The sequence below is a fragment of the Neofelis nebulosa genome, chromosome 13 (assembly GCF_028018385.1).
Source record: "Neofelis nebulosa isolate mNeoNeb1 chromosome 13, mNeoNeb1.pri, whole genome shotgun sequence".
NCBI classification, from domain to species: domain Eukaryota; kingdom Metazoa; phylum Chordata; class Mammalia; order Carnivora; family Felidae; genus Neofelis; species Neofelis nebulosa.
The window spans coordinates 11974063-12001314 of NC_080794.1; the positions used below are offsets into that span (position 1 = coordinate 11974063).

At 44.4% G+C, this 27252-nt stretch overlaps 1 protein-coding gene across 8 annotated transcripts in view; it reads left to right on the forward strand.

The window, feature by feature from the left end:
- RNLS (renalase, FAD dependent amine oxidase) overlaps positions 1-27252 on the forward strand; it is a 322949-nt gene that overhangs the window by 248965 nt on the left and 46732 nt on the right. For 3 of the 8 annotated variants that reach the window (XM_058696295.1, XM_058696294.1, XM_058696299.1), the window contains one exon: positions 4364-4903. The exons of the other annotated variants lie outside the window; for them this stretch is intronic. In XM_058696295.1, coding sequence (XP_058552278.1) covers positions 4364-4516 — 153 coding nt within the window. In that variant the 3' untranslated portion in view covers positions 4517-4903. Of the gene's footprint in view, positions 1-4363; positions 4904-27252 lie in introns of those variants that run through there. 8 annotated transcript variants of the gene reach the window in all.

Consider the following 27252-nt stretch of genomic DNA (forward strand, 5'->3'; position numbering starts at 1 on the left):
AAAGGAACTGCAACGTCACTGCGTGGGATGGCTCGTTCAAAGTCACAGAAACATGACAAGGAAGGGCGTTTCTGCAGAAGGTCAGGGCGAATGTAGACAGGACACATGGCGAAGGTGAGAGGCAGGACAAGAGAGGAGACTTGAATGGAGGGAAGACATGGTCATGGAAGGACTTCCACGGGGAGCCAACGAGTTTCCGTTTTGTGCCGCAGGTGGAGAGAGGCGTAAAACACATTCGCAGGGGCTAAGATAGCTTAGAAATAAAACTCCTTTTTCTGCTTTGAATTTATATGTCTGGTCCAGTCATCACCGAAGCATATAGAAGCTTTGCGTTAGCGACCCAGAGCATAAGCTGATACAGCAGGACTTTTTTCTGACCGTCCCTGACCCTCCAGACACAACCTGGATTTCCAAGGGGGCAGTTCAGCCCTGCCACCCGTCCAAAACATAGCCATTGAGCTGTGGTTCCTCACTGTGGCTAGAAGCGCAGTGACAGCCTGTGGCTTTGGCCACCGCGTGCCCCTCCAGCGAGGGGCCATCTACATCACTCAGGGGAAAGAACTTGCGAGCACACGCTTCGTGTTTTCGTACTTTCCTCGTTGGGTGATTGCAAAATGGACGATCGCACCTCAACGCGGGGAGACTGATTTCCTCCAAACTGCAGACCGGCTTATGGGTGGCCGGGTCTTCCAGCCACGTGACCTGCCATCTGGCATTTGCCACTCAAAATGCCACTCATCAAATAGAATTCCATTATACATAGACACACGCACGTATGTATATATGAATACATATGAAGGGGTTATCCCATTTATGTGAATTTTCTAGGTGCATTAAGCTAAGAAGCTGTCAAATTTTTTGTTTTGTTTTAAAAACTATACATACATACGTGCATGCATTACTTTGTGTTATACACGTGTGAATATGTACACATGTATATGGATGAGTTGTCCCATTTATGTGAGTTTTCCAGGTGTGTAAAACTGTCAGTGACTATCACGCATTTGTGTTTGTTTCATTTAAATCGCCTCTTCGTGGAAATGTTTCTGAAAGTGTTAAAAAGATGAGTTCCAGAGTCTGCTTGCTCTATCCGAATCTCTTTTTCCTCACCTCCTAGCTCTCTGTCCTGGGGCAGGTGACAATCTTCCCGAGGACAATGTTCTCCTCTATAAAATGAGAATAGTTGTAACCACCCTGCAGGGTTGCTGTGTTCATGAAATGGGTGCACACGTAAAGCATTTGGCCTGCGGTGAACATTCGAGAAATGCTCACAAGTAATATCTTATGCATATTAGGACTGGTTCTTGGATACTGGGACATCATCATGAGCATTAGTGAATGCAGGAAAACATAGCAGGCACCCTCAGGGCCTATTAAGAGTCAAAAAATTCTTTGCCCCTCTACTCAATGGCACCAGACTGCCAAGCTTCTTCCCAGCCTCATCTGGTTTTTGAGTGTTCCTATAGTCTCCCTTGCTTTCAAACTATTTGTTACCACATTCTGAAGTCATTAATATATATAAGAACCTAAAGGCTTTGTTCTTCCCTTAGTATTTCACCGACAAATCAAATAATCCAACCTGTTTAAATTCTGTCTAAAGTAGGAGTTTAAAGGTTCTGGTTGAATGCCCAGGTCTGTTCTTCAGTGTCTGTCCTCTGTGCCATCTCTTTGAGCCTCTCAAAGATTGTTTCAGCTGATTTCAAGATTCTCAGCTATGGAGAGACAAACAATGCATGATCTCACTTATATACGGAATCTAAAATAGTCAAACCCATAGAAACAGGGAGCAGAGCAGTGAATGCTAGGAGCCGTGGGAGAGAAAATGGGATGCTGGTCCAAGGTACGAAGTTTCAGTTACACAGAGCAAGTCCATTCAGGGGAGCTAACATAGAGCAACACAACTGTAGTTAACAAGGCTGTATAGTATACTTGAAATTCACCAAGAGGATACATCATAAAGTGATTCACCAAAAGGAAGGCGGGGGGTGGGGTGTGGGGAGGAAGAAGGAAGAGAGGAAAGAAAAGAAAAGAAAAGAAAAGAAAGAGAGGGAGGAAAGAAGGAAGGTAGGAAGGAAGGAAAAGGAAAGGAAAGGAAAGGAAAGAAAAGAAAAGAAAAGAAAAGAAAAGAAAAGAAAAGAAAAGAAAAGAAAAGAAAAGAAAAGAAGAAAGAGAAAGAGAGAGGAAGGAAAGAAGGAAGGAAGGGAGAAAAAAAAGAAAGAGAAAATGGAAACTATATGAGCTGATATGTTAACTTGATTATGACAACAATTTTACAATGTATACACGCATATCAAAACATCACGTTGTACACCTTAAATATATACAATTTTTGTCAGTTATACCTCAATAAAGCAAGGAAAAAATGAAATCGCAATTGAACACAATAAGCTAAAACTACGGCATAATTTAAAACAAAGATTATCTACAACGTGTATGAAAGGTGCTGCTCCTGTCAGATGGCCTCTAGAAAAGTGAGAGGGACTCTTCAAAGTTTACATCGAATATGCGCAACACGGGACTTTAAACGTCCATATCTTTAGAGATTCAACAAAGGAATAGTTGTACCTAACTTCCTTTTTTTTAAGTTTATTTATTTATCTTGGGGGATGGGGGCAGAGAGAGAGAAGGGGAGAGAGAGAACCCCAAGCGGGCTCCTCACTGTCAGTGCAGACCCCAGTGCAGGGCTCGATCTCTCAAACTGGGAGCCAAAACCGAGAGTCAGATGCTTAACTGACTGAGCCACCCAGACGCCCTCCCAACCTCTTTTTTAAAGCAAAATATGGCCTGTAAATAAAAAAACCTCTGCAAAGTTTTTCTGGTTTTAAAAAATTGTAAAAGCATGTACTAACTCAACCTATCTAGAACCAAATCTCAGCCCCATAATCCAAATAGTATTTGGTATATTTCTTGATTTTTTTTGTTTTTGTTTTTGGTAATTTTTAAAATAGCAAATCTTCGTGGGCCTTAGTCTGTTCCTTTCCGTGAAAACGTGTGAGAGACCAGAACTGCCACGTTGTCGTCTGTGTGAATGGCATCCCCTGAAGTTGTGCCGGGAAGCAACCCCAAATGAGATTGCCTTTTTTTTTTTTATAGGGGAAGAGATTTTATTTATTTATTTATTTTTTGAGTAAACTCTAGCCCCGATGTGGGGCTTGAACTCACAATCCCGAGATTGAGCCACATCCTCTACCAACCGAGCCAGCCAGGCGCCCAGAGAGTGCCTTTATAATAAGTTTGTGTGATTTGCATTTTAGGGGCTTGGGGTGCTTTCGGGGCCAAATCATCTCACTGTCCAAAACGACTGTGTTCACCCCCCACCACCCGGCTCACTCTCCCAGCTCTCAATGCTTATTAGCAACACTCATCCCAAGTCTGAGAATATGTATTTTTTTTCTCCAGGAAATAACCTCTATGCCCTTTTCACCATTTCAAATGTTATAAACCTGGTTCTATAAAATAAAATAAATCCCAGACTTCAGCTAATTCTCTCCCTTTTGGCTTATTAGTAAGTCAGTTCTACATTTTTAATAGACCTGTGTTTATAAGTTTTATACATTTTAATTTTGAAACACTAAATGCCTCCTAACTTGCCTTTCAGCCGTGTCCCTTCCTCTGATTAGCCCTACCACACACACACACACACACACACACACACACACACAGTGTGACCAACCCCACAGTTTCCTAAACACGCATTGTTCTCTCTTGCCCATGGACTATGGGGTCTTTGCACATGCTGCTCATTCTCTTTGGAAAGGCCTGTTTCCTACACTGGTAAACTCCTATGCATCCGGCAGAACTCAAGTGAAATGACCCGTCACCTCCCCTTTGAAGGTTTCTTTATCCGGCTGTGCTGGGTTGGGCACCCCCCCACCCCAAGGTAGCACCCTCTTACTCACCCTGCCTTAGCCCTTAGACACTGTTATGTGCTAGCAGACCGTGCTGGGCTGGAAAGTCCTTCGGGATACAGTCCTTAAATCTCTGCTCTGTTTACCTTGTCTAGCACATAGCCGGGACCCAATAATCGGTAAATGATTTCACAAATATCATTCCCACCCCTTATCAAAAAAATGCTGTACCTTCAACTAATTGAGCATATCGTGACCTACTATTTTTGAAGTTCAACACACTTGGGTTAAGTGTATCAACCACCTGAAAATGTCGACATTTGAGAAGGTCAGTATAAATACTTGGGTGAGGGGAGGGGTTTAGGGGTCCTCGTTTTGTGCGCCGTTGTTCCTTGAGAGAGAGCGTGATTTCTGCTGGTAGAGAACTCCTCCCCGGGTGAGTGTTGACATCACGTAATGGGGCAGAGAACGTCAATCGCAATCCTTTTGTATGTTGTTGTTTTTAACTTTTTTAGGTGATAAGTGCTCCTGCCAACTCTCATGGCCAGTTGACTCTTCATCGGGAACCTTTCCTTGTGTGTGGAGGGGATGGGTTCACCCAGTCCAACTTCGACGGCTGCGTCTCTTCTGCCCTGTGTGTTCTAGAAGCTTTAAAGAACCAAATTTAGCCCCTGGATCTTTATTCTCTACCTGTGCTTGGGGTTTCTGGTTTCACAGTTCTCTGTGAGAGATTACTTTGTTTTCTATTTTGCTGAGAGAAATTACTGGAAAATTTTTCGTATGGAGTATAAAATCGATTTCGTAATTTTGATAGTTACAACCCAAGTTGCAATGAAGATTCTCTGTACAGTACACCTTTCACGGGGTTTCTGAATTGCCATGATTACTCCTTGTTAAAGAAAAATAAAAAATAATGTTTAAGAATAACAAATAACCCTCCCCCACCAAAAAAAAGTATGTCAAATCAAAATAATAGCTCATGTTCCAAAACCTTGATTCTTTTGAGAATTTCAATTCCAAATAAAGAATAATTAATATCAAATCTTCATTTTCAATCTTCGAGCATGACCTTGATTCAGTGTTTTTGCAGATTGCCGAACTACTCGATTCCCCTGAACTGTGGATAACGGAGGGTACTTTCTGTGTCTCTCAAGTTATTAAATGATCCTGACCTGTAGGTCTCAGGTGTCGTCATCTCCAGGATTGTGGTTTGGAGGGCAATCGACTGACAAAGAAACCTGTCTTCACATTTTCAGAAAATAACCGGATTCAACTGGACTTTCCAAGTCATACGATAGTTTCTAACCTTAAAGAAAAAAATTCAGGCTTAATATGAATGTAACAATTAAACAGAAACCGAGAGAAAATATATCGATCTTAACCTTCGGCTGTCTCTGATGGCTGGTGCTGTTACCTTCACGCGCTCTCCAGGATGCGCTGTGGCATTTAGACTGTGTCGGGTTTAATGAATTTAATACAACAAGAAAATTTACTGAGCTAGAAAATAGATGCACTTAAAATAGTTCAATATTTGCCAGCTTAGTGGTTCAGCATATCACCCACATGCTTCAGTGACCCACATGCTTCCTGCCAATGACTGGCTGGAGAGAAATTGATCCCCGGCCTTCTAAACAAGCTACTTGTTGCTAATTTGAAAAGCAAAATGGCGAGTGCTATTTTATAATTGTGCAAGGAAAGAAATTATTGCGGCCTCTCAGACTATGAACAGTTCAACAAAATACTTCTTACCTTGGTGGTATTGAAGGTTTCAGACTCACATGCCTTGTATCATATATACACCCACATTGAAAGCATGGGCAGAAATTGCTTATGTTGTAGCACAAAGCAGGCTTTGTGATCCTACGGAATGTTGTTACATGTCCTTTTAGCCACCAACTCATGAAACACTGAAATGCCTACATATGGTCAATGTCACTTATTTTTTTTCTTTTTTTTTTTTCAACGTTTTTTTTTTTTTTTTTTTTTTTTAATTTATTTTTGGGACAGAGAGAGACAGAGCATGAACGGGGGAGGGGCAGAGAGAGAGGGAGACACAGAATCGGAAACAGGCTCCAGGCTCCGAGCCATCAGCCCAGAGCCTGACGCGGGGCTCGAACTCACGGACCGCGAGATCGTGACCTGGCTGAAGTCGGACGCTTAACCGACTGCGCCACCCAGGCGCCCCCAATGTCACTTATTTTTGAAAGCAGAGAAAGAAAAGGGGAAATTAAGTGATTTCTGGTGTGATATGGTGAAGGATATTGAGATTCCTTTAATCATTTTGGCCCCTATTTGATCAATTTGGTTTTACCCTTAAAGTATAGCAGAAAAGACTCAGATGTGTTTAACCATCTTGTTTTTAATGAATGTAATTCTGGAGCCATTTGACAGAGAGCGTCCTGAAGCCTGAGGAAGCGTTCTATTTGTCTCATGAATGCACGTCCTCCAAAGAAAAGAGAAAGAAAATGACTTAGAAAGTTGGGGTGAGTTACTTGGAGAAAAGATTTTTCTAAGTCATTACTGAGGGCTTTTAAATGTCAATTCCTTCTGAGTATGTCTGCCTAATAATGCTGCATCTGTTTTGAGAACTCTGTGGCAAATATGGGAAAAGACTCAGCCCTGCCTGGTTGGTGGATCATTTCAGTCATTTTGAAAACTCATCTTACATTTAGATCCATCTCTGTGAGGAAAAGACCAATTTCCTGATGCTCAAATAAGGAAACAAAATTTATCCAATGCTTGTGTTCTTTATTTTCATTCACCTCTTTCCCTTCAGAAATTGAAATGGTTAGAGAAAAATCTGGAAGCCATCCCAGAGGGCCACAAAACTCAGATGGCCAGGATGCCCTGAATGACCCATCGCTGGGGTGTCCAGTATGCTCCCCCCGCCCGCCACCCCAGGGAAATAGGAGTCAGCAGTATTGGGTGAGGTGACCGGGGCGTGTGTCTGTCAGCCCCATAGGACCACACAGCACCACGGTATTTCCAAACAAGAACGTTTATTAAATCAAGACAGCCACGGAGAGCCGCTCTGTTTTGAAAGGAGCGTATTTAAGTGAGAAACGGCTCGAGCAGTGGGGTGATTTAATACTTGTTAGCTGATAAATATAGCCTCCGCCAGAATAAAACTTTATGATGCTGTGTTGAAAAGCTTAATTACTAAACCGTCTATGCAGGTCTTTCTTGCTCAGGCAGCCAGGGTGACAAATTATAGCAGTGGAATAGTATTTTTCACCTCTGGCATTTCTGAAGGGGAGAAGTATGTCTAGAAACACCGAGAACGCGGTAATAATCCCAGACCAGATATTACTGGGGGGGAGGGGGGGGACACTTCATTGAGTCACTAAGCCTTCTGTGCAAAATGCCATCATCCGCACCCCCCGCCTACCCACTACCTTGCTAAACAAAAAGAACAAGGTCAATTTCACATTTATCTGGTGTTTTATACTCGTCCAAATACAAGTATATATATATATATATATATATATATATATATATATATATATACTCCAGCCCCCCCTAACGCCCCTCTGCAGTATGCAGAGCAGGGAATTCTTACACGTGACAAATCAGGAAACTAAGGCACAGGGCTTGGCCAGCCAAGGTCACATAATGACCTGCCAGGACACGAGCAACCCACGCGCCCGCGACCTATTTCTGTTTACGGGGCACCACGCTGCTGGCAGGTGACGGCGACCAGAAGGCCGAGCTGAAACACGAGCTGGAGGGACAAGCCGCACCACGTGGCGCTCTTGGGTTTCATTTCAGAGCGCTCGCACTAACGCCGGTGTGATATATACACGTGTCTAGCCTGGAATAAAGTCTCCACGAGTCCCGGCTGAGTGACTGATGTTCCCCTTATTTTCATTTGCGGGCTTATTTCCTTCTTCGGGGGTCGCTCGCTATGAGAAATCGCCGGGCGCTGGCGACGCCGAGTTCGGGCGCAGGCGCACTCGGGGAGCAGCGTGCAGACCCCTGTCGGCCTCGACGTTCGTCATCCTCCAGCCCTCTGTCCTTTCTCCCCTTGTGCCTCTCCTGCTTCTTGCGCCGTGCTCAGAAACCTGCAATATAAGTGCAAATTTGTGATTCGTTGTTTTAACGTATCTCCTTTTTCCTCCCTCAAATTTAAAGCAATCTGGCTTCTTAACTCGAGTTGATGGGACAATCACTGTTTTGATTTTCAGAGGTAATGCAAGCGTTTAAAAGTGGCTGTAGCTTTCAGGGATCTTGGTGCTAAAAAGCTAGAACAGATATGCCCAGCAGGGTACCAGACTCTGGACAAAAATGGAACGTAATCAGCGAGGTCCACCCAAAGATCCCAGTTAGGGGCACCCAAGTCCCACAGAGCGGCGGGCAGGGTAAAGGTACCCGTGGGCGTCATTGCAGGCGGTTAATAAGATGCTGCGGCTCACGGAGCTGGGGAACCCTAAGAGGAAGAACCAAGTTTTCTTGGGAGGGGGACAGTCTCTGAACAGAGGCAGAGATGTGTCAGTGAAACGCATCGGACAGCGTCTCTCCCTCCACACCATACCTGGGCCGACCTGGCTGACTGCATGAGTCCAAACTGCGTTATCAATACGGTCAAGACAAGTGAGTGCTTTCGGTGGTGAAGGCTCAGTGGGACGCAGAATGTGATCTCTGGGAAGAAGAAGAAAAAGGCTGAGCAAACGTCGAGCTAGCTGGTGCGGGACCGAGCTGCCATTTTCCAGTCGGGAGCGTGTTTGTGTTCCAGCTACTACCATCTGGCCAGGAAAGCCAGGGAAGTTGAAATGGCAGTCCGTTCTTCGTTTCCTTCTCAACGACGGGCGGGGGATTATAATCGGCTTAAGAGTTCACAGCAGGATGCATCAAATGAGGCTGTTAGGGAGAAAGATCTTTAAGAGAATGTTAATTTAAAACACATGCAGAATCCATAGAATGCTGGAATGTCTGAGTTCGGAGGGGCTTGGAGACCATTTAGACCAGGTCTTAGCCCTCTTGGATTTCGAATCGTCATGAGAAGCTACGGAAAACTTTGGATCTTCCGAGGACAGCAAAAATGCACATATATGCATAGAACTCATGCACCATTTTAGAGCCTGCTGGCTAGCTGCCTATTTTTGTAAATAAAGTTTTATCGGAACACAGCCTTGCCAGTTCGTTTGTATATTGTCTGTGGCTGTCTTTGCGCTACAACAGTAGAAATGATTGTTTGCGACAGACACCATATGGCCTGCAAAGCCTAAAATAGTTACTATCTGGTCCTTTAAGAAAAAAGGAAAAAAACCGCTGCCTCCTGTACTAGAGGGTGACGAGGCCGCCACAGTCTATTTTTAGCCACCCAGAGGTCTATGGACCCCAGATTAAGAACCTCTAAATCTCAGCCCTATCACTTTATGTAAATACAGGCTTATCTTAGATCCACACATCTGGTCCATTGTTCCTTGATCCTACACCCTATTGTAAATCCTTTAAGGCAAGCAGTGTAGCTTTGCAGTTAAGAGCACATCCTCCGGGGTTAAATAGATTCATGTTTTAATCCAGACTTCGCTCCTCCTTGTGACCTTGAGGCAGTTAAACCACCTCGCAGCCTGCTTTATCATCTGAGAAATGAGTTAAAGGTAGCAACTTCATAGGATTGCTGTGAGGCATGAATGCAGATAAAACCTTAGCAGAGTGCTGGACACACAGTTAGTGCTTAATAAATGATAATGGCAATGATGAAAGAGACGGGGAGGAAGAGGACAGGCAGATCCTCCTGGTGCCCCCAGGCTCGGGTGAGAGCCAGTTCTGTCTGCATTTATATAGCACATTTGGGAGAGTTGATGGTGAGGCGAGCATGTGTGTTGACAGGAGACCCGACGAAACACGGAAGCTTCAAAGCGTCAAACCTTTCTTCAAACCTTCGTGGAGCAGAATACTGGTGTCTACCTGAGACCAGCTATGGGCCACCTTCTCTTGTTCTGCTCCAGTGGGTACGCAGACACCTGTTGCTTGGGGAAAAGGTGTTTTGCTCAGATGCGGTCCTTGAAAAGAAACCAGGATAGGTCATTACCAGCAGTAGGGCAGGTGCGAAATGTGGGAGCGTTCTCTGCAGTGAACAATGTCTTGTCCTTCGTGACTATGTACGCTGCATGCAAAGAATTGCATGCTTGGGGTGGATTCTGCTGGAGATTATTTACTCGGAAACACTGTGAAAACCGGGAGAGAGTTATTTCACATTCTTAACATGTTTGGCGAAGTATGCAGATTCATTTCCTGTCCCTGACCTTCATTTAAAACTGAAGCTCGTTCCATGACTTTGTGGTGGATCCATGACATCTCAAACCCACCACCTACTCGCTGTGATCTTGGACCCGTTTCTCAGGCGTTTAAGCCTCAGGATGTTCATCGCTCAAATGGAGATATTAATTTTACCTACTTTAGGGTTCTTGAGGATTACAGAATATACATGTAAAGGGTTTAGCATATGCCCTGCATGTAGAAAATGCTCGATAAATTTTAGCTGTTAGTATTACTATTATCATTAGTGAAATATGATGTAGGAAGACAATCTTCTCTCATAAACACCACTGCATTTGTAGGTTGTATAGACACTTTAGACCCGGCTAGGAAGCCACGTCAGTGTTTATGGAAACTCACAAGGGACCGTATTTAAGTTGCCACTGTACATATGGGCTCAGAGTCATTTTAGCTCAGAAATTTTTGTTGACTCTTGAGTGAATGAATGAATAAATGCTACCATGGCTTTTTCCCGTGCTCATTAACATACATGGCACCCTGTTTTCCTTGAGCCAATCTTATCTTCCCATCCTGGTGATCCTGATCACATGTGTACTTAACTCCTTCAGCATCCACTTGCCACTCAAACTACGGGAGCCACAAAAGCAGAGCCTGATGTACAAGAAGGACACAGCGGGGCACTTGGGTGGCTCGGTTGGTTAAGCGTCTAACTCTTGATTTCAGCCCAGGTCATGATCTCACGGTTTGTGGGTTCGAGCCCCACATCAGGCTCTGTGCTGATGGCATGATTGGGATTTCATTAGAATAGAGTAACCTCCACGGGGCGCCTGGGTGGCTCAGTCGGCTAAGCGGCTGACTTCGGCTCAGGTCACGATCTCGCGGTCCGTGGGTTCGAGCCCCGCGTCGGGCTCTGTGCTGACAGCTCAGAGCCTGGAGCCTGTTTCAGATTCTGTGTCTCCCTCTCTCTCTGCCCCTCCCCTGTTGATGCTCTGTCTCTCTCTGTCTCCAAAAATAAATAAACGTTAGAAAAAAATTTAAAAAAAAAAAAAAGAAGAAGAATAGAGTAACCTCCATGGGGACAAAGATTTTTGTCTCTTTCCTTCACTTTGGAATCTCCAGTATCCAGAATCCTGCCTGGCACATACTGAATGACTAGTTCTAGAACATTCAAACCGTCAACAATTAAGCTGTATTATGTACTTAAAACATGTAACAAAAGACACAGAAAAGTAACAATTGATAACCTCTGACAAGGTACAAATAATGAGCATGAAAAAAACTTTGAATCTTACTTACGGATATATAAGCGAGTTCTGTAACCAGAGGGATCATGTCTAAAGTTTCTAAAATGTTTCCCCCGGACCCAGCACACAATAGGGCACAGAGTAGACCCTGAATACATTTTTGTTGAATAATTCAAAGATTAAAAGAAGAAAATGTTTAAGTGAAAATGAGCACTACATTCTAAGAAACCCAAGAGAAACTATTCTAGAAGTACAACACTTAACAATGGTCCATGTAACAGACAATGGCCTGTGTAGTTGGCACATTTGTGTGAGGACAACGTGTGCCAGAGCAGGAGAAGTGATACTTTCCCCGTGCAAATAATAAGTAAAGCACCCATAGCAGCAAATTCTGCCATTGTGCAATGGTTTATTGGCTTCCATTTTCATTTCCTCGGTCTTCTTTTACTGGAATTGATTTAGAGGTGTTAAGAGTCAGACCTATTGTACTACTCACTTCTGTAAGACAGTCACCAACCTCAAAGTTGCACAATGTATTTTAACCATTACAATGAGTCATGTTTATTTACCCTTTGGACGACAATCAAACTGTTTGCTGCAAACCAAAAGCTTGTCAGAAAACAAAATGTTAATGATACAGAGACCATTGTGGAGAAAAAAAAAATTGGCAAGTGTCACTCTGTTGAGAAAAGTGACCATCCTGGATGAATAGCAGTCTGACAGATTAGCTCTATGGTATAGAAAAGACCTAACAGAATGTGCCTGTAATTAGAAAATCCATTCATGCAATAATCCATATTAATAGTTGCAATAATAAAAACTTCATAATTATTTCAGTAGGTGCTGAAAAATTATGTCATAAACTTAACATATATTACTGGTAAAGCCTTATGATAAACTCAGAAAAGGGGCATGCTACCTTAAAGGAATAAAGACTGTTTTAAAGCCATAACAAACATCACAATTAAGAACAAATCACTAGAACCATTTACATTAAATTGGAGAGAAGTAAAAGATCCTTGCATCAGTATCTTGAAATTCCTAAGGTATGCATTAAGGCATGGAACATATTTAAATAAGTGTAAACATAAGGAAAGAAAGGAAAATGGTTATGAGTGCCATCAATATGATCATACTCCTGGAAAACTCAGGCGAACTAACTTCTGAAATTAATGGAAAGTGGCTAGAGAGGCTGAAGTATAAATATTCAAAGATCAGTAACTTTCTATATGCCATAATAATCAAGGCAAATGTATCTTGTACATATTTTTATTAACCAAAAAACATGGGGGGGGTGCCTGAGTGGTTCAGCCGGTTAAGCGTCTGACTTCAGCTCAGGTCATAATCTCATGGTTTATGAGTTCGAGCCGCGCATCAGACTCTCTGCTGTCAGCACGGAGCGCACTTCAGATCCTGTCTCCCTGTCTGTCTGCCTCGCCCCATATTCACATGCTGTCTCTCTCTCAAAAAGAAATAAACATTAAAAAATTAAAATGTCAGCGTTCCTGGCGGGGGGGGGGTCAGTTGGTTAAGTATCCAACTCTTGATTTCAGCTCAAGTCATGATCTCACGGTTCAGTCCATGGGTTCAAGCCCCACGTCAGGCTCTACGCTGACAACATGGAGCCTACATGGGATTCTCTCTCTCTGCCTCTCTCCATGCTATACATGTGCGCTCTCTCTGTCAAAATAAATAAACTTTAAAAATGTTTAAATAAATATATAAAAATAAAAATGTTATAAAAGCATAGAATACAAAGGAATATCTCTAAGAAGATATGTGTAGAATTTACAAGAGGAAATGTTCTCAAAATTTGACCAAATATTTTTAAAGATTTAAATAAGTAGGAAGATATGTCATGTCCATGAAGGGGAATAGTGGATATTATTTTTTTTTCATTTTCCTCTCATTGATTTATGAATTCCACATAATCACAATGGAATTTTTTAATATGAAAAAATAATTCTGAAGTTCATCTAGAAAAATTAACAGGTGAAAATAATAGTTTATGAGCCAGAAGGTCATAAATATGGGACTTATCAGCTGATATTAAGACATACAGTAAAATTAAATAAAGAAGTTTACCATTGGTTCTCGAAATGACACAAATCAATGAAATTAATGCTATAATAGCACTCAATGTGATAAAGGAAGCAATCAAAACCAATGAGAAAGGAAAAATAATTTAACAAATGATTTGAGGGAAATTGGCTAGCTATTTCATAGAAAGAAAGAGAAAGAAAAGAAAGAAAAAGAAAGGGGGGAGAGGGAAGAGAGGGAGGGAGGGAGGGAGGAAGGAAGGGGAAAAGAGAAATCAAATGTGATTATATCCTCATTGGATATACATTGCATTACAATAATTTCCAGATGGATTAAATGGATAAAGATAAACAAATATGCATCCTCCCTAAAAAAAGAGGAAAAATATAGACAAATATTTTAAACTCTCAGAAAAAAAAGACTAAAAGTTTACAGACCATTTATTAAAAGAATACTTTAAAATGATTTACAGTAAAATATCTTTAATATAAAATAAACTTCTTACCCAAGGTTAAATTTTTGGTATTTTCTTTTTTTTTTTTTTAAGAAATACAAATTAAACACAAGTCCCATCTCTCTGTTCCTACCTAGTGTCTCCTGTCACAAGGAAACTATTCCCATAATTTAAATTTTTATTACCTTATTTATTATTTATTTTGTTTTTAAAATTATTTACATACTCCCATATATTTATATTTTGACTTTATGTATTCATAAAAATCTGGTGACGTTCCTTTAGTTTTTAAATCACAGCATATTGTATATAGTCATTTAGAACTTTGTGCCCCCTCTGTGTTATATTTTTAATATTTTTCTCTGTTGGTTTGCGTACATTTATTTCATCCACTTTCACTACCTTACAGGCTTCCATTTTATGAATATATGAGTTTGTTTATCCATTTCCCCACAGATGGACATTGAGTTGCTTTAAATTGGTACTATTACAGGGGTGCCTGGGTGGCTCAGTTGGTTAAGCCTCCCATGGTCCCACCTCTCAGCTCGGGTCATGATCTTGGAGTGGTCTGTGAGTTCGAGCCCCACATCAGGCTCTGTGCTGACAGCTTGAAGCCTGGAACCTGTTTCGGATTGTGTGTCTTCCTCTCTCTTTCTCTCTGCCTCTACCCCACTCGTGCTCTGTCTCTCAAAAATGAATAAACATTAAAAAAATGAATAAATAAATTTCCACTACTGCAAACATTGTAATAACTATCTTTGCATGTGTCTCTTTTGCATAGCATAAATGTTTTTACAAGGCATAATGTTAAACTGTATCGAAACTGAGTTGTGAGTTCCAGGGAATAGGCTTTATTTTTCCGTAATCTCTTTGAAATAACAATTTGAGAATTAATACAGGAGAAACATTATCTGGAGTACCTTAAAGCCAATTGATGAATTTTCCCATAATTAAAATAGGTGGGTCCAGCTTGGGGGTGAGATTGGAAAACCTACTTGGTGGTAGGTCTTCAAGGAGATAGCAAGACCACCTATAGAGCCAGAACCCTGCCCACACATGTTCCCTGGAAGCAAAGAGCCCCTAAGGGTAGGCAGGGAGCCGTCAGGGCATTGCGGTGATGTTGAGTTAGAGACCATTCCTCTAATTTCCTAGCACCAAGCGCTGGCCTGATTCTAGAAAGCAGGGAGAGCAACCTTTGCAAACTCCCACCAAATGACAGAATGAATTTCCCATTGGGCTGCCGGAAATCAGGGCAAGCTGTCATCTTTCATTTGATTAAAACAGAAAATGAGCACAATGAGATACCCCTTCACAACCACTAGATGGCTATTATCAACAACAAACAAACAAACAAAAGCAAAACGTAACCGAAACCAACAGGTGTTGGCGAGGATGCGGAGAACTTGGAACCCTCCCGCCCTGCTCGTGGGAATGTCAAATGGCACGGCCACTGTGGGAAACGGCATGGTGGGTCCTCAAAAATTTCAACATAGAATTTTACCACATGGCCCAGCAATCCGTCTTCTCGGCATATGCCCAGAAGTGAAAGCGGGGACTGGAATAGACAGGCCTACACTCGGGTTCATAGTAGCCTTAGTCACAATAGCCCAAAGGTGGAAGCCACTGGCTTCCATCGATGGATGAAGGCATGAATGAACAAAACGTGGTGTATTCATACAACGGGATATCATGAAGTCTCAAAAGGGAAGGGGACGCCGACCGACGCTACAACATGGGTGCAAACTTGAAGATATTATGCTAAGTGACTTAAGACAGTCATGAAATATACAGGCTCCCACTTAGCTGGGTTTCTAGCGGAGTCAAATTCACAGAGACAGACGGCAGAAGGCGGGGAGGAAGGAATGGGGGCTGAGGTTGAACAGTACAGAGGTTTCTTTAGGGAGATGGAGAAGTACAAAAGGTAGGCGTCAGTGGTGGCCTCAGTACAGCCTGAGGGTGCTGAGTGCCACAGAACTGTACTCTTAAAAACGGTCCCTCTTATGGCGTGTGTATCTTACGACAAGTCTTTAAAAAAGGAAAGGAAAGAATGGATATTTCTTATAAAAGGGGGAGAAGATGGGGCGCCTGGGTGGCTCAGTCGGTTAAGCGTCCGACTTCAGCTCGGGTCACGATCTCGCGGTCCGTGAGTTCGAGCCCTGCGTCGGGCTCTGGGCTGATGGCTCAGAGCCTGGAGCCTGCTTCCGATTCTGTGTCTCCCTCTCTCTCTGCCCCTCCCCCGTTCATGCTGTGTCTCTCTCTGTCTCAAAAATAAATAAACGTTAAAAAAAAATTTTTTTTTAAATAAAAAAATAAAAGGGGGAGAAGGATGTTTACAAATCTATGAGAATGACACCATCTCTCTACAGCAGAAAAATAGACTCATTATAGTTCTTTTCTACTTAATAGCCAATTTCACAGAAATGGCCAAAAAAAAAAAGAGGAACAAAATACGCAGACATATAAATATATATAACTATGTTTTGCCTAGTAAGTGATAAAAATATATACACGTCTATGTACACATATATATAAATGTACGTGTGTGTAAATACTTTATATGCAAATATATGTGTATATATACGTGTGTATACACACACACACACACACACACATATACATACACACATATAAAATCATGTTCTGCTTCATGGGTAAACAAAAGCATGCAGGTTAAAAACCACAGTGAAATGCAAAGTGGCATCTTTTTAAAAATGACTAAATTCTAAAAGGAGATCAAAACTAACAGAAGTTAAAATTGTCACAGCCTCTCCACATAGTGAGCTGGAAGCATGTATCAAATGTGGTTTCTTAAGCATGTTTTTTGACTCAGTAATCATGCTTCTAAGAATCTGGCTTCAAGGAATAATCAGGGATGTAGACATTGATTTGTTGGCAATATGTGTATTTCCAGCATTACTTATAATAGTGAAAAACTGGAAACAACCCAAGTAAACACTGATTGGAAGTGACTTAATAAATTCTAATAGATCAAAGCAGTGGCATTTAATGCAGTCACTTGAAAATGTGCCTACCTGGAATAATTCTTATGATACGCTGCTAAGAGAGAAAGCCCAAAATAGGTAACATTCAGACCAGAAGACATTTCGATCTTCATTCTTTTATTTAATTATTTTTTTTTTAAAAAGGAGGGGGCGGGGGTAGAATGCAGCTTCCTGGGGCACAAACCTCCATCCATCTGAACTGGAGCTCTCAGGGCTGAGGTCTGGAAATTTGCATTTGCTTTGAATTTCCCCAGGGCGTTCAAGGGCAGTCAGAGAATTTCTGCGCTTGAGAATCCCCAGATTAGAAGACATAAGGCTGCTTCCACGTGGGATCTCAAAGCAATTCTGAGGCTCAGAAGTCTAGAGATCATCTGACTGTTTGCATTATAAAATCCAAGGCAGTAATACAGATACAATGAGGGGGGCTGTGCTGGAGGGGGTTGGGAGGGAGGCTGAAGTCACCTGAAGATCAGCATTGCCCACTCTCCAGTTATAAGGCATTAGGCCTCCGGTCTAGAGGCCCTCACACTGTAACGTGCATGACAGAATGTCCTTGTTCTTAGATAGTCCATAGTGAATATTTAGCAATTAAGGGGCGTTTTGTTCACCATGAACTCTCAGACCGTTTGGAAGAAAAAAACAGTAGATAAGCAGATAGATGATAGGTGCGTAGATGGGTTGATAGATGCATAGCTACACTGATACGTGATGGATGATTGGCGGACAGGTGAAAGATAGCTAGACGGACGGATCAAAGGGAGGGTGAAGGAAAAGAAAAGTGGCTAAACTAGAAAATTAGGCGGAAGATACATGGACATCTTTGTCCTCTTTTTGCCTCGTTTCTGTAAGCTTGAAATTATGGTCCAATAAAATGTGACCCCACAAAGAAGAGGATTAGGAGACATATCGAAAACAGTAGTGACCTCTAGGACGTGGATCGAAATCACCAGGCCATGCCTGCTTTTCCATCGCTCTTTTATTCAACCAACATCAGTCAAGGGACTATTCTGTACCTGGCTCTCCATTCAGAACACTTGGGAAAGATGGGAGATCAAAGCCATTTCCTGCCCTCACCACCATCCTATTCGAGCGAGGCTAACACAAAATGCAGATTCGGGGCCCTGAGACGGAGTTAGAATCCCTGGAGAAGGGCCCAGGGACCCGGATCACAAGAAGGTTCCACATACACTAAGGCAGTGTTGCTTTTCAAAATATGGGCTTTGTTTCAGAAGTGGTTCGCAATTGCAATTTCATGAGCCAAAAAGGTGTTTGTTTGTTTTTTTAATTAAAATAACAGAAAGAGAAAAAAAGGTCAAGAATGCTGACACATGGTGAAGAGTGGCCATTATTGAGTAATGCGTTGGCTTCAGTGCCCTCGGTCACCATGTAAACCAGGTTTCGTATAGGAAAGCACTGCCATAAACTATGGCCCGTGAAATATAACCCTGCCCTTGTCCTCCGTTGCCCCTGTCCCCGCAGCTCTCCCTTTGTCCAGACCTGGACGGGCTGAGAGGCTGGGACGCGTCGACCGCCCGGAGAACGGGCAGGCTGTTGCGGGAATGTGACTCCCCGGGGCACACCCTCCTCACTGTGCACTGCCCGGTCTTGTGGCAGGGCCCGGAGCTGTCCTGTCCCACAGGTGGCCGCGTCTCCAGCCCTTGTGCTGTCATTTCCTGTGATGGACACCGCCCCGCTCAGCACATCTCTGTCCCAGCACCCTGGGGCAGAGGTGGAGCGTCGGACAGAAACTGAACGTTTCCTTTGGCTGGGATGCTTTTTTTTTTTTTTTTTAACGTTTATTTATTTTTGAGACAGGGAGAGACACAGCATGAACGGGGGGAGGGGCAGAGAGAGAGGGAGACACAGAATCGGAAGCAGGCTCCAGGCTCCGAGCCATCAGCCCAGAGCCCGACGCGGGGCTCGAACTCGCGGACCGCAAGATCGTGACCTGAGCCGAAGTCGGACGCTCAACCGACTGAGCCACCCAGGCGCCCCGGCTGGGATGCTTTTCGATGGAACAAGAACAGAGCGCATAATGCGTGCGACCAATTTCCCGGGCCACGGTGCCGGGTGTTTGATTGGGGCCCCTCACGTCGGATCACAGTCAGACGCAAGCCCTGCTTGTCCGACCCAGAGGAGAGACAGCAGTCGTCTGAAATCAGAACGCAACAGGATGGGGTGCAAAAACCCACATGAAATGAGCTTGAGAAATCCTCCCCGGGGCTCTGGGAACCCAAGAGCCTGCTGAGCTGACCAGACGCGGGGGATGATCCTGCCGTTGACACGTGCACTGCACAAAGACCCGCTGTCGCCAAGAAGAGGCGTCTGAAGACTGCCTCGGCCGGCGGAGGCCCTGGGTCGCATCAGGGCAGTGGTGGGGGAGTCGCGAACCGGGTTGGGAAGCAGAGACGCGCCCCGGAGGCCTGAGAAACGCTTTGCTCTCCATCTCGGGGCCGAACGAGTGCCTCCTAGAGAACGGAAAACGGAATTACTCAAAGAAAAACCGTCGACCTCGCCGAGATGGTTCCTTTCTGGCCCTGAGTCTGGGAAGCGCCTCCAGGGAAGCCGCAGAAATGAATTTGCTCAGCCGAACAGGGCAGAGTGAGATACTCCCCGATTTACTCGGTGACACGACGCAGCAGGAAAAGCCGTCCCTTCTCCACCTCAAAGCAAAGCACCGAGGGGCGCCTGGGTGGCTCAGTCGGTTGGGCGTCCGACTTCGGCTCAGGTCACGATCTCGCGGTCCGTGAGTTCGAGCCCCGCGTCGGGCTCTGTGCTGACAGCTCAGACCCTGGAGCCTGTTTCGGATTCTGTGTCTCCCTCTCTCTCTGCCCCTCCCCCATTCATGCTCTGTCTCTCTCTGTCTCAAAAATACATAAACGTAAAAAAAAAAAAAAAAGCAAAGCACTGAAATGCTTGATTTGGTGCTGTTGTGGTAGAAATGCCTTCTATCAAAGGCAGGCTCCCACACCGCAAGCCAGAGATAAGTAACAGAGGAAATCGTTGAGACCGTGACCTCTCGGTGGCCTCTTAGAGCTGAATCTTTGCTAGACCTCAGACTATCACACGGGCCACCAGCCCGCCAAGAGGAGTTTATGGGCGAGCGGCGCGGAAGGCATCTCAGCATGCAGAAGCCTGGCTTTCGAGCAGCTCGAGGAGAGACATTCCAAGGGAATTTCTTGTTTGCTTCCCCGAAGCAAGGATTTGATGTTTAGGTGGAGAAACCCTTCTGGGAAGTGAGCTCATTCCTGGGGTTCCGCTGGGGTCATCCGGAAAGGTGTTTGCTTGGGATCTGGGATGGTCATCCAGTGGTGAGACGTGAGTATTTCAAAAATGTGGTCTCTCACCGACTGGCAAAAAATGAACTGGCAGGATGTCACGAGGACCTCTCCGGCCCGTAGATTCGGGTGGTGGGTTAAATCAGCAAACATTCCAGAGTGTCTGCTGTAGGACGGGCACTGCGAGGATGCCTCAGAGGATGCCGGGCGGAACCAGACTCACGGGGGGCCGGGGTGGGGGCGAGGCAGATCAGTGCACGGGCTCCCCTCTCAAGACAGTGTCACAGCACACAGGGGAGAGACTCCTGGTCCCCACTTCCAGTTTAGGAACCCCTGAGGCCCAAGACAGGCAAGTGAGGCTGAAGGGGACCCGTATCTGACAAACAAGGTTGGCCTCTAAGTTGCCCTTAAAGTGCCTGACCTGAAGACTGAGGCAAAGGCTGCTCCATCCTCAGAACAAAGCGGTGGGGGGAGGCCCGAAGACGAAACAGGACCCTCCGTGGGATAGATAGGAGACCCTGACCACAGGAGGGGTCCGATGGGTCCAGTTTGCGTCTGTGAGGGACAGACACAGCAAGGAGTACCCAGGGTGAGAGGGATTCTATATGTAGAAACAGACGTCATGTCGTACTCCTCTCCCGTCTCGTCAAAGAGGTCATCTGGGTCCCAGAATCTAAAAATGGCCTCAGAGTTTGGAAGGCCTCTGTCCTCAGCCAGCGTAGGGGCCTCATCTCAGCCCTGCACCTTCAGAAGCATGAAGGAGTCCGGTGAGGTAAGCGATTTCAAAGTTTGCTTTAGGACACAATTCAAACAATTTCTGTTCGTCATGTAAACAAGTCAGCCACTTACGGGAGGAGCGACTCTTGGGGTTGAAACAGGCCTTCCTGGGTTCCCCTTGGGGCCCCTCAAAGGACAGTGGAAGCCACCACCGATAAGGGGGACTTCTCAGGACCTCGCGGCCTGGTTCGGGAACACTGTGACTGTCGGGAACGCCCCTCAGACGTTCGTGGCTTCTGTCCTTGGCCCACTGCTGGACAAGTGCATCCAAACAGTGCATCTGACCCAGGGAACCCTGGGTCCCCTGCCCCAGCTCACACCCCCTCTAGGAGTGAGCTAGGCCGGGCCCTGGTTTGGGGTTGGACGAGAATGACAACTGAGACTTGGCCAATGTCACTGTCCCTTTGGTTTTCTGCCACAGCATCCAACAAGCAGTGAAAAAATAGGAAAACGAGGGACAAAAAAGAATAAAACGCTTTCAAGCACGCGACCTTAGTTTAGTAGACTAATCCTAGTTACATACAGAGAAACTGTTCTCAGGAGTCCCTCGTAAATACTTCTTTATTCAGAGAACTGTCGATTCACGTCCATCTTTTGTGAATGCCAAACTAGAGTCTTGGGCACGAAAACATTTTATTCAATCTCACGGTTACCAAATATTTTTTAAAGTGTCCAAAGAAGTCTGATATATCGGATTCACCTGCAGTTTGCACTAGATTGCTTTTTCCCCAAAGAGGATAGGCCTTCCTGAATTTCACTCATCTGTGATTGTAGACTCCCAACAATTCGCACTCCAGTGAACATTTGGTAGTTATCTCTCTGACATGTACTGTCTTTCCTTCCAAAGACTTTGCTTGGATGCCCTTGCTTTTCCTATCCCGAGTCCACAGCGTCTGGAGGGGCCTGCGTGCTAAGCCCCGGGGACAGACGGGATAGCTGCTAGAATCCATAACTTCTTGTTTGGCTTCAGCCAACCTGAGCTCGCTTATTTAAGTCACTTGTGACAGAACGAGTTCTAGTTGATGCAATGATTATGGAGCCACTCCTGGAAAGGAAGAGTCTGCTGCTTCTGGTTTCTATAGGTTAAGGCCACTAACAATACTGTAGTAATTGTAGTGGTCCCTGTAGGCCCTCCACCTACAGCTTTCCACACATCGTCTCATTGGTACTCTTCTCTCCATTTTACAGGTAAGAAAACTGAGGTGACTAATGTCAGACTAGCTTGAAAGTGGCAGAGATGGAATTTAAGCCCCAGTGGGCCTAATGCCATAGCCATGCCCAGCCATTATGTGGTAGGCACTGTGTAGACGCTAAGAACAGAAGGGCTCTTTTTCTCAACCAAACATGGTAGGGGAGGGCATCTGGAAATATATGGAATGCTCTCTGGTTGTCCCAGGGACTGGTTGGTGGGGACGCACCTGGAATTTAGTGAACACAGGCCACAGATGTTCAATGGTCTGAAAGGTGCAGGACTCTCCTGCCCAACAAAGGTTGGTCTCATCTACGTGTCAGTAGCGCTTCCATTGAGAAACCCTCAAGCGTAGAGTTAGGTACCGAGATAATCCAACCCAGAACTGGAGGCAGATATGAGAAGAGATGTAATGAGTGTTGCTTTAATAGAGAAATAAAAATAAAGTTTAAAAGCCTACGAAAAGCCCTTAATAAAACATGGCGTCATCCTTAAGGCATCCCACTGCCCACCGTTCACAGAACGTTTTCTGCTTACGAGCAAATCTTACACCAAAGTTTCCCCTTTGGATTGTAAGCCCATAGAATTTGGTGTCCTTCCCAAGATGTTTAAGATACAAGTTTCTCTGAGAATAGTCCAGCCGTGGCCACTCTCATCCTTTGCGGGTGTAGCCTCGAGCCCCTTGCGAGGTTATTGGATCATGTATGCCCTTCCCAGTCTGCACATCCGGATTGTCTATTTCCTTTTCTTCTTCTTTTTTTTAATACTCATTTACTTTGAGATAGAGAGAGAGAGCACAAGCAGGGGAAGGGCAGAGAGACACAGAGAGAGAGAATCCCAAGCAGGCTCCACACTCAGCACAGAGCCTGACATGGGGCTCGATCTCATGAACCATGAGATCATGACCTGAGCCGAAATCAAGAGTCAGACCCTTAATCAGCTGAGCCCCCCAGGTGTCCCTACGTCCCTTTTCTTCCCCATTTCTTCTCAGGCCTCCTTTCCATCATTGGTCATCTTTTTTTTCTTTTTCTTTTTTTGAAAAGCCTTTAGTTTTTATTCATTTAATTAACTAATGAATTAATTTAAAACATTTTTTTTAATTTATATATTTAAACTCAAGTTAGTTAACATACAGTGTAGTATCGGTCTCCGGAGTAGAACCCAGTGATTCATCACTTACGTACGACACCCAGGGCTCATCCCAAGTGCCCTCCTTAACGCCCATCCCCCAGTCAGCCCATTCCCCACCCACCTCCCCTCTAGCAGCCCTCAGTTTGTTCTCTGTATTTAAGAGTCTCTTTTGGTTTACCTCCCTCTCTGTTGATATCCTGTGTTTCCTTCCCTTCCCCTATGTTCATCTGTTTGTGTTTCTTGAATTCCACATGAGTAAAATCATATGATATTTATCCTTCTCTATTTTGCTTACCATAATATATTCTAGTTCCATCCATGTTGTTGCAAATAGCAAGATTTCATTCTTGTGTGTGTGTGTGTGTGTGTGTGTGTGTGTGTACATACCATATCTTCTCAATCCATTCATCTGTCGACGGGCATTTGGGCACTTTCCATAATTTGGCTCTTGTCGATAGCGCTGCTATAAACATTGGGATGCACGTGCCCCTTTGAATAAACATTTTTGTATCCTTTGGATAAATACGTAGCAGTGCAATCGCTGGGTGGTAGGGTAGTTCTATTTTTAATTTTTTGAGGAACTCCCACACTATTTCTCGGAGTGGCTGTACCAGTTTGCACTCCCACCACAGCGCGAAAGGGTTTCCCTGTGTCTGCATCCTTGCCAACATCTGTTGTTTCCTGACTTGTTAATTTTAGCCATTCTGACAGGTGTGAGGTGGTATCTCATCGTTGTTTTGATTTGCTTTTCCCTGATGATGAGTGATGCTCAACATCTTTTCATGTGTCTGTTTGCCATGTGGATGCCTTCTTTGGAAAGGTGTCTATGCTTGTCTTCTACCCATTTCTTGACTGAATTATTTGTTTGGGGGGGGGGGGATGAGTTTGATAAGGTCTTCATAGATTTGGGATACTAACCTTTTATCCGATATGTCATTTTGCAAATATCTTCTCCCATTCTGTCAGCTGCCTTTTAGTTTTGTCGATCGTTTCCTTCGCTGTGCAGAAGCTTTTTCTCTTGACAAGGTCCCGATAGTCCGTTCTTGCTTTTGTTTCCCTTGCCTCTGGAGACGTGCCTGGTGAGAAATTGCTGCAGCAGGAAGTTGCTGCCTGTTTTCTTCTGTAGGATTTTGATGGTTTCCGGTCTCACGTTTAGGTCTTTCCTGCATTTTGAATTGATTTTTGCGTATGGTATCATCTTTTTTAAAACGTACTCAAAGCCAAGATGTGAGGGTCTGACCGTACTGTTCGATTTCTACAGTTTGTAGGTTACATGCTCTTCCTACTTAGGTGTAGAGTAGATATCACTCGTGTTTTCCTCCAGGAACCCAACCCCTGCACCCAACATAGCATTGCTCTGGCGCTTCTTGGCTTTGCAGCAGCGTATCCTCAAATATCTGCCAAACTGTCGGGGTTTTCGCTCTGTGAGATTTGTAATTCATTAAAAATAGAACTTGTGGTGGATCAGTTTGGCGTTCTGAAAAGCAGGCCGTGAGATGCCGGTGGGAGAGCTTCCAGACAGTGATGCAGGGCTGGCATCCGTGTGAGAAGGAAAGAAGGAGCAGGAGGTAGGAAGAGCCAGAACATGCAACCTTGAGCTCGTGTCAGGCCGGCCCTTTGAGCACCAGAGCAAAGATCAGCCGAGCGAGCAAGGAGTGACTCAGGCAGAAACGGCCCAGCTCTTGTGCCCCCGCTCTGCTCAGGGCAGCACCTGGCCACTGGCCAGCTACCTTCCTCCAGCAGCACACATGGCATTGTGGGTATTCTTAAAGTGGAAGTCGTTTGTCACGGAGCTGTGCGTGTGTGTTTAAAAGAAACAAGATTGCCTTGAAAGCTGGGGTCTGAACTGTGACATGATGAAACCCTGGTAAGACCAGAATAGCATCTTTCTGTCTGGGAGATCAAGCCTCACCCCCAACTTCTAGGCTGCTGGCCTGATTGAAAGAGAATATTCCACCACTCTAAAAAGGAATGGAATTAGAAATGCCAAGAGTGCAAAGCATTCTGGGACGGCTGGGCATCCAACATTCTGCGTTAATCGTAGAGGGAGAAAAGTCCTCTGTTTTGGCCAGAAATCAGGGGAGTTATTTTGGGAGCAGCCTCCTCGGTGACCCAGACATTACCATTTGAGGTTCAAAGCTCTGGAGGACACAGCCTCGAGCGTTCTTTTCCACTGCCCTGTGTTTCTTTCTTCATGGGTCTTTGTGCATAAACCTGCTACAAATCCGGCATTCACCTTCTCAAGGGAGCCTGCGGGGAGGCTTAGAGAGGGTGAGCTTTCCTGGGAAGTGACTTGCCTGCCTACCCAAGGGCTCTCATGACTCACAGATACCTGGGTCCTCAGCCTGGTTAAATAAATAAATAAATGAACAAATGAATGAATGAATGAATGAATGAATGAATAGCATTCAGAATTTACCTATGCAAACCAAGTTTTACCAGCCCATCTTCTGGCAATAGAGTACCCCATATAAGAAAACCCCAGAAATGACAATCATTTCTCTAATTTTCAGGACGTTTACTATGCGAATTTCTTCAGCACGAGCCGCCAGCCGCTGGGGAGATGAAGGGAAAGGGATTCAAAGAACAGTAATGTGTGACGCTAGTCTTTTTTTTTTTTTTTTTTTTTTTAATTTTTTTTTTCAACGTTTATTTATTTTTGGGACAGAGAGAGACAGAGCATGAACGGGGGAGGGACAGAGAGAGAGGGAGACACAGAATCGGAAACAGGCTCCAGGCTCTGAGCCATCAGCCCAGAGCCTGACGCGGGGCTCGAATTCACGGACCGTGAGATCGTGACCTGGCTGAAGTCGGACGCTTAACCGACTGCGCCACCCAGGCGCCCCTTGTGTGACGCTAGTCTTAAAGGGGCGACTGAAGAATCCTCAGATCACCTGCGAACAAACCAAGACCCTCTTCTTTCTCAAAAGGGAAAGATCAGCCGGTTATAACCACTCGTACTAACTGTGCAGGGTGTGAAAGTAATTTGCTTACAGTAACCCGGGCAGCAAAAGGCTGAGCTGAGGCCTGAACTCAGACATTCTGACTTGTACCTGGTACCCTACCCATCCTTCCCTATGACCCAGTCACTGCGATCCGGGCAGATCCAGCTGGGGCTGGGGCGGGGGCGGGGGGTGGGGAGAGCGGTGGTGCCGAAGCTTATAGCTTTTGTGGTGGAAAGCTCTCTTTAAAAAAAATACATATGAAAATAAATTTAGAAGGGGTTCTCCCAAATGGGGAAAGACTAAAACTTAAGCTTCATTAGCTTACCAGTAAATCCACTTTTGATTGGGATAATATTATTGCCAACAGGGTTAGTAGAAAGAATAATAACGATTCTTCAAATCCAAATATATGAAAACCTGGCTGGTTTGGGATTTGAGCATTTACTTTGATGAACAGAGGTGTTCTAGGCATTCAGAGACTTTGAGCACCTCACCCTCCCCCGCTCCAACCACCACGTGATTTTTCTGCACCCGACTCCTACCCCACCTGCTCGAACTCAAATTCTCTTCGTGTTCCTCAACCCAACTTCTTAATAGTAACTATAGCTAACATTACCATGTCCATCAGGCATTGGTCTGAGGTTTTAAGCTTTTTTCACTCTGCTGATTTTTGTTTCTTTCATTTATTTATTTTTTAACTTATATCCAAGTTAGTTAGCATCTAGCGCAATAAGGATTCTACATATAACACCCAGTGGTCATCCCAACGAGTGTTGTTGCCCCTTGTCCATTTAGCCCGTCCCCCCACCCAACACCCCGCTGGCAACCCTCAGTTTGTTCTCCGTATTTAAGAGTCTCTTATGTTTTTTCTTCCTCCCTGTTTTTATATTATTTTTGCTTTCCTTCCCTCATGTTCATCCTTCCCTCATGATATATATATATATATATATATATATATGGATATAAATGGATAAAGAAGATGTGATATATATATATATATTTTGATATATCAAAATATATATATATATATCACATCTTCTTTATCCATTCATCCATCGATGGACATTTGGGCTCTTTCTATATACTTGGGCTATTGTTGATAGTGCTGCTATAAACGTGGGG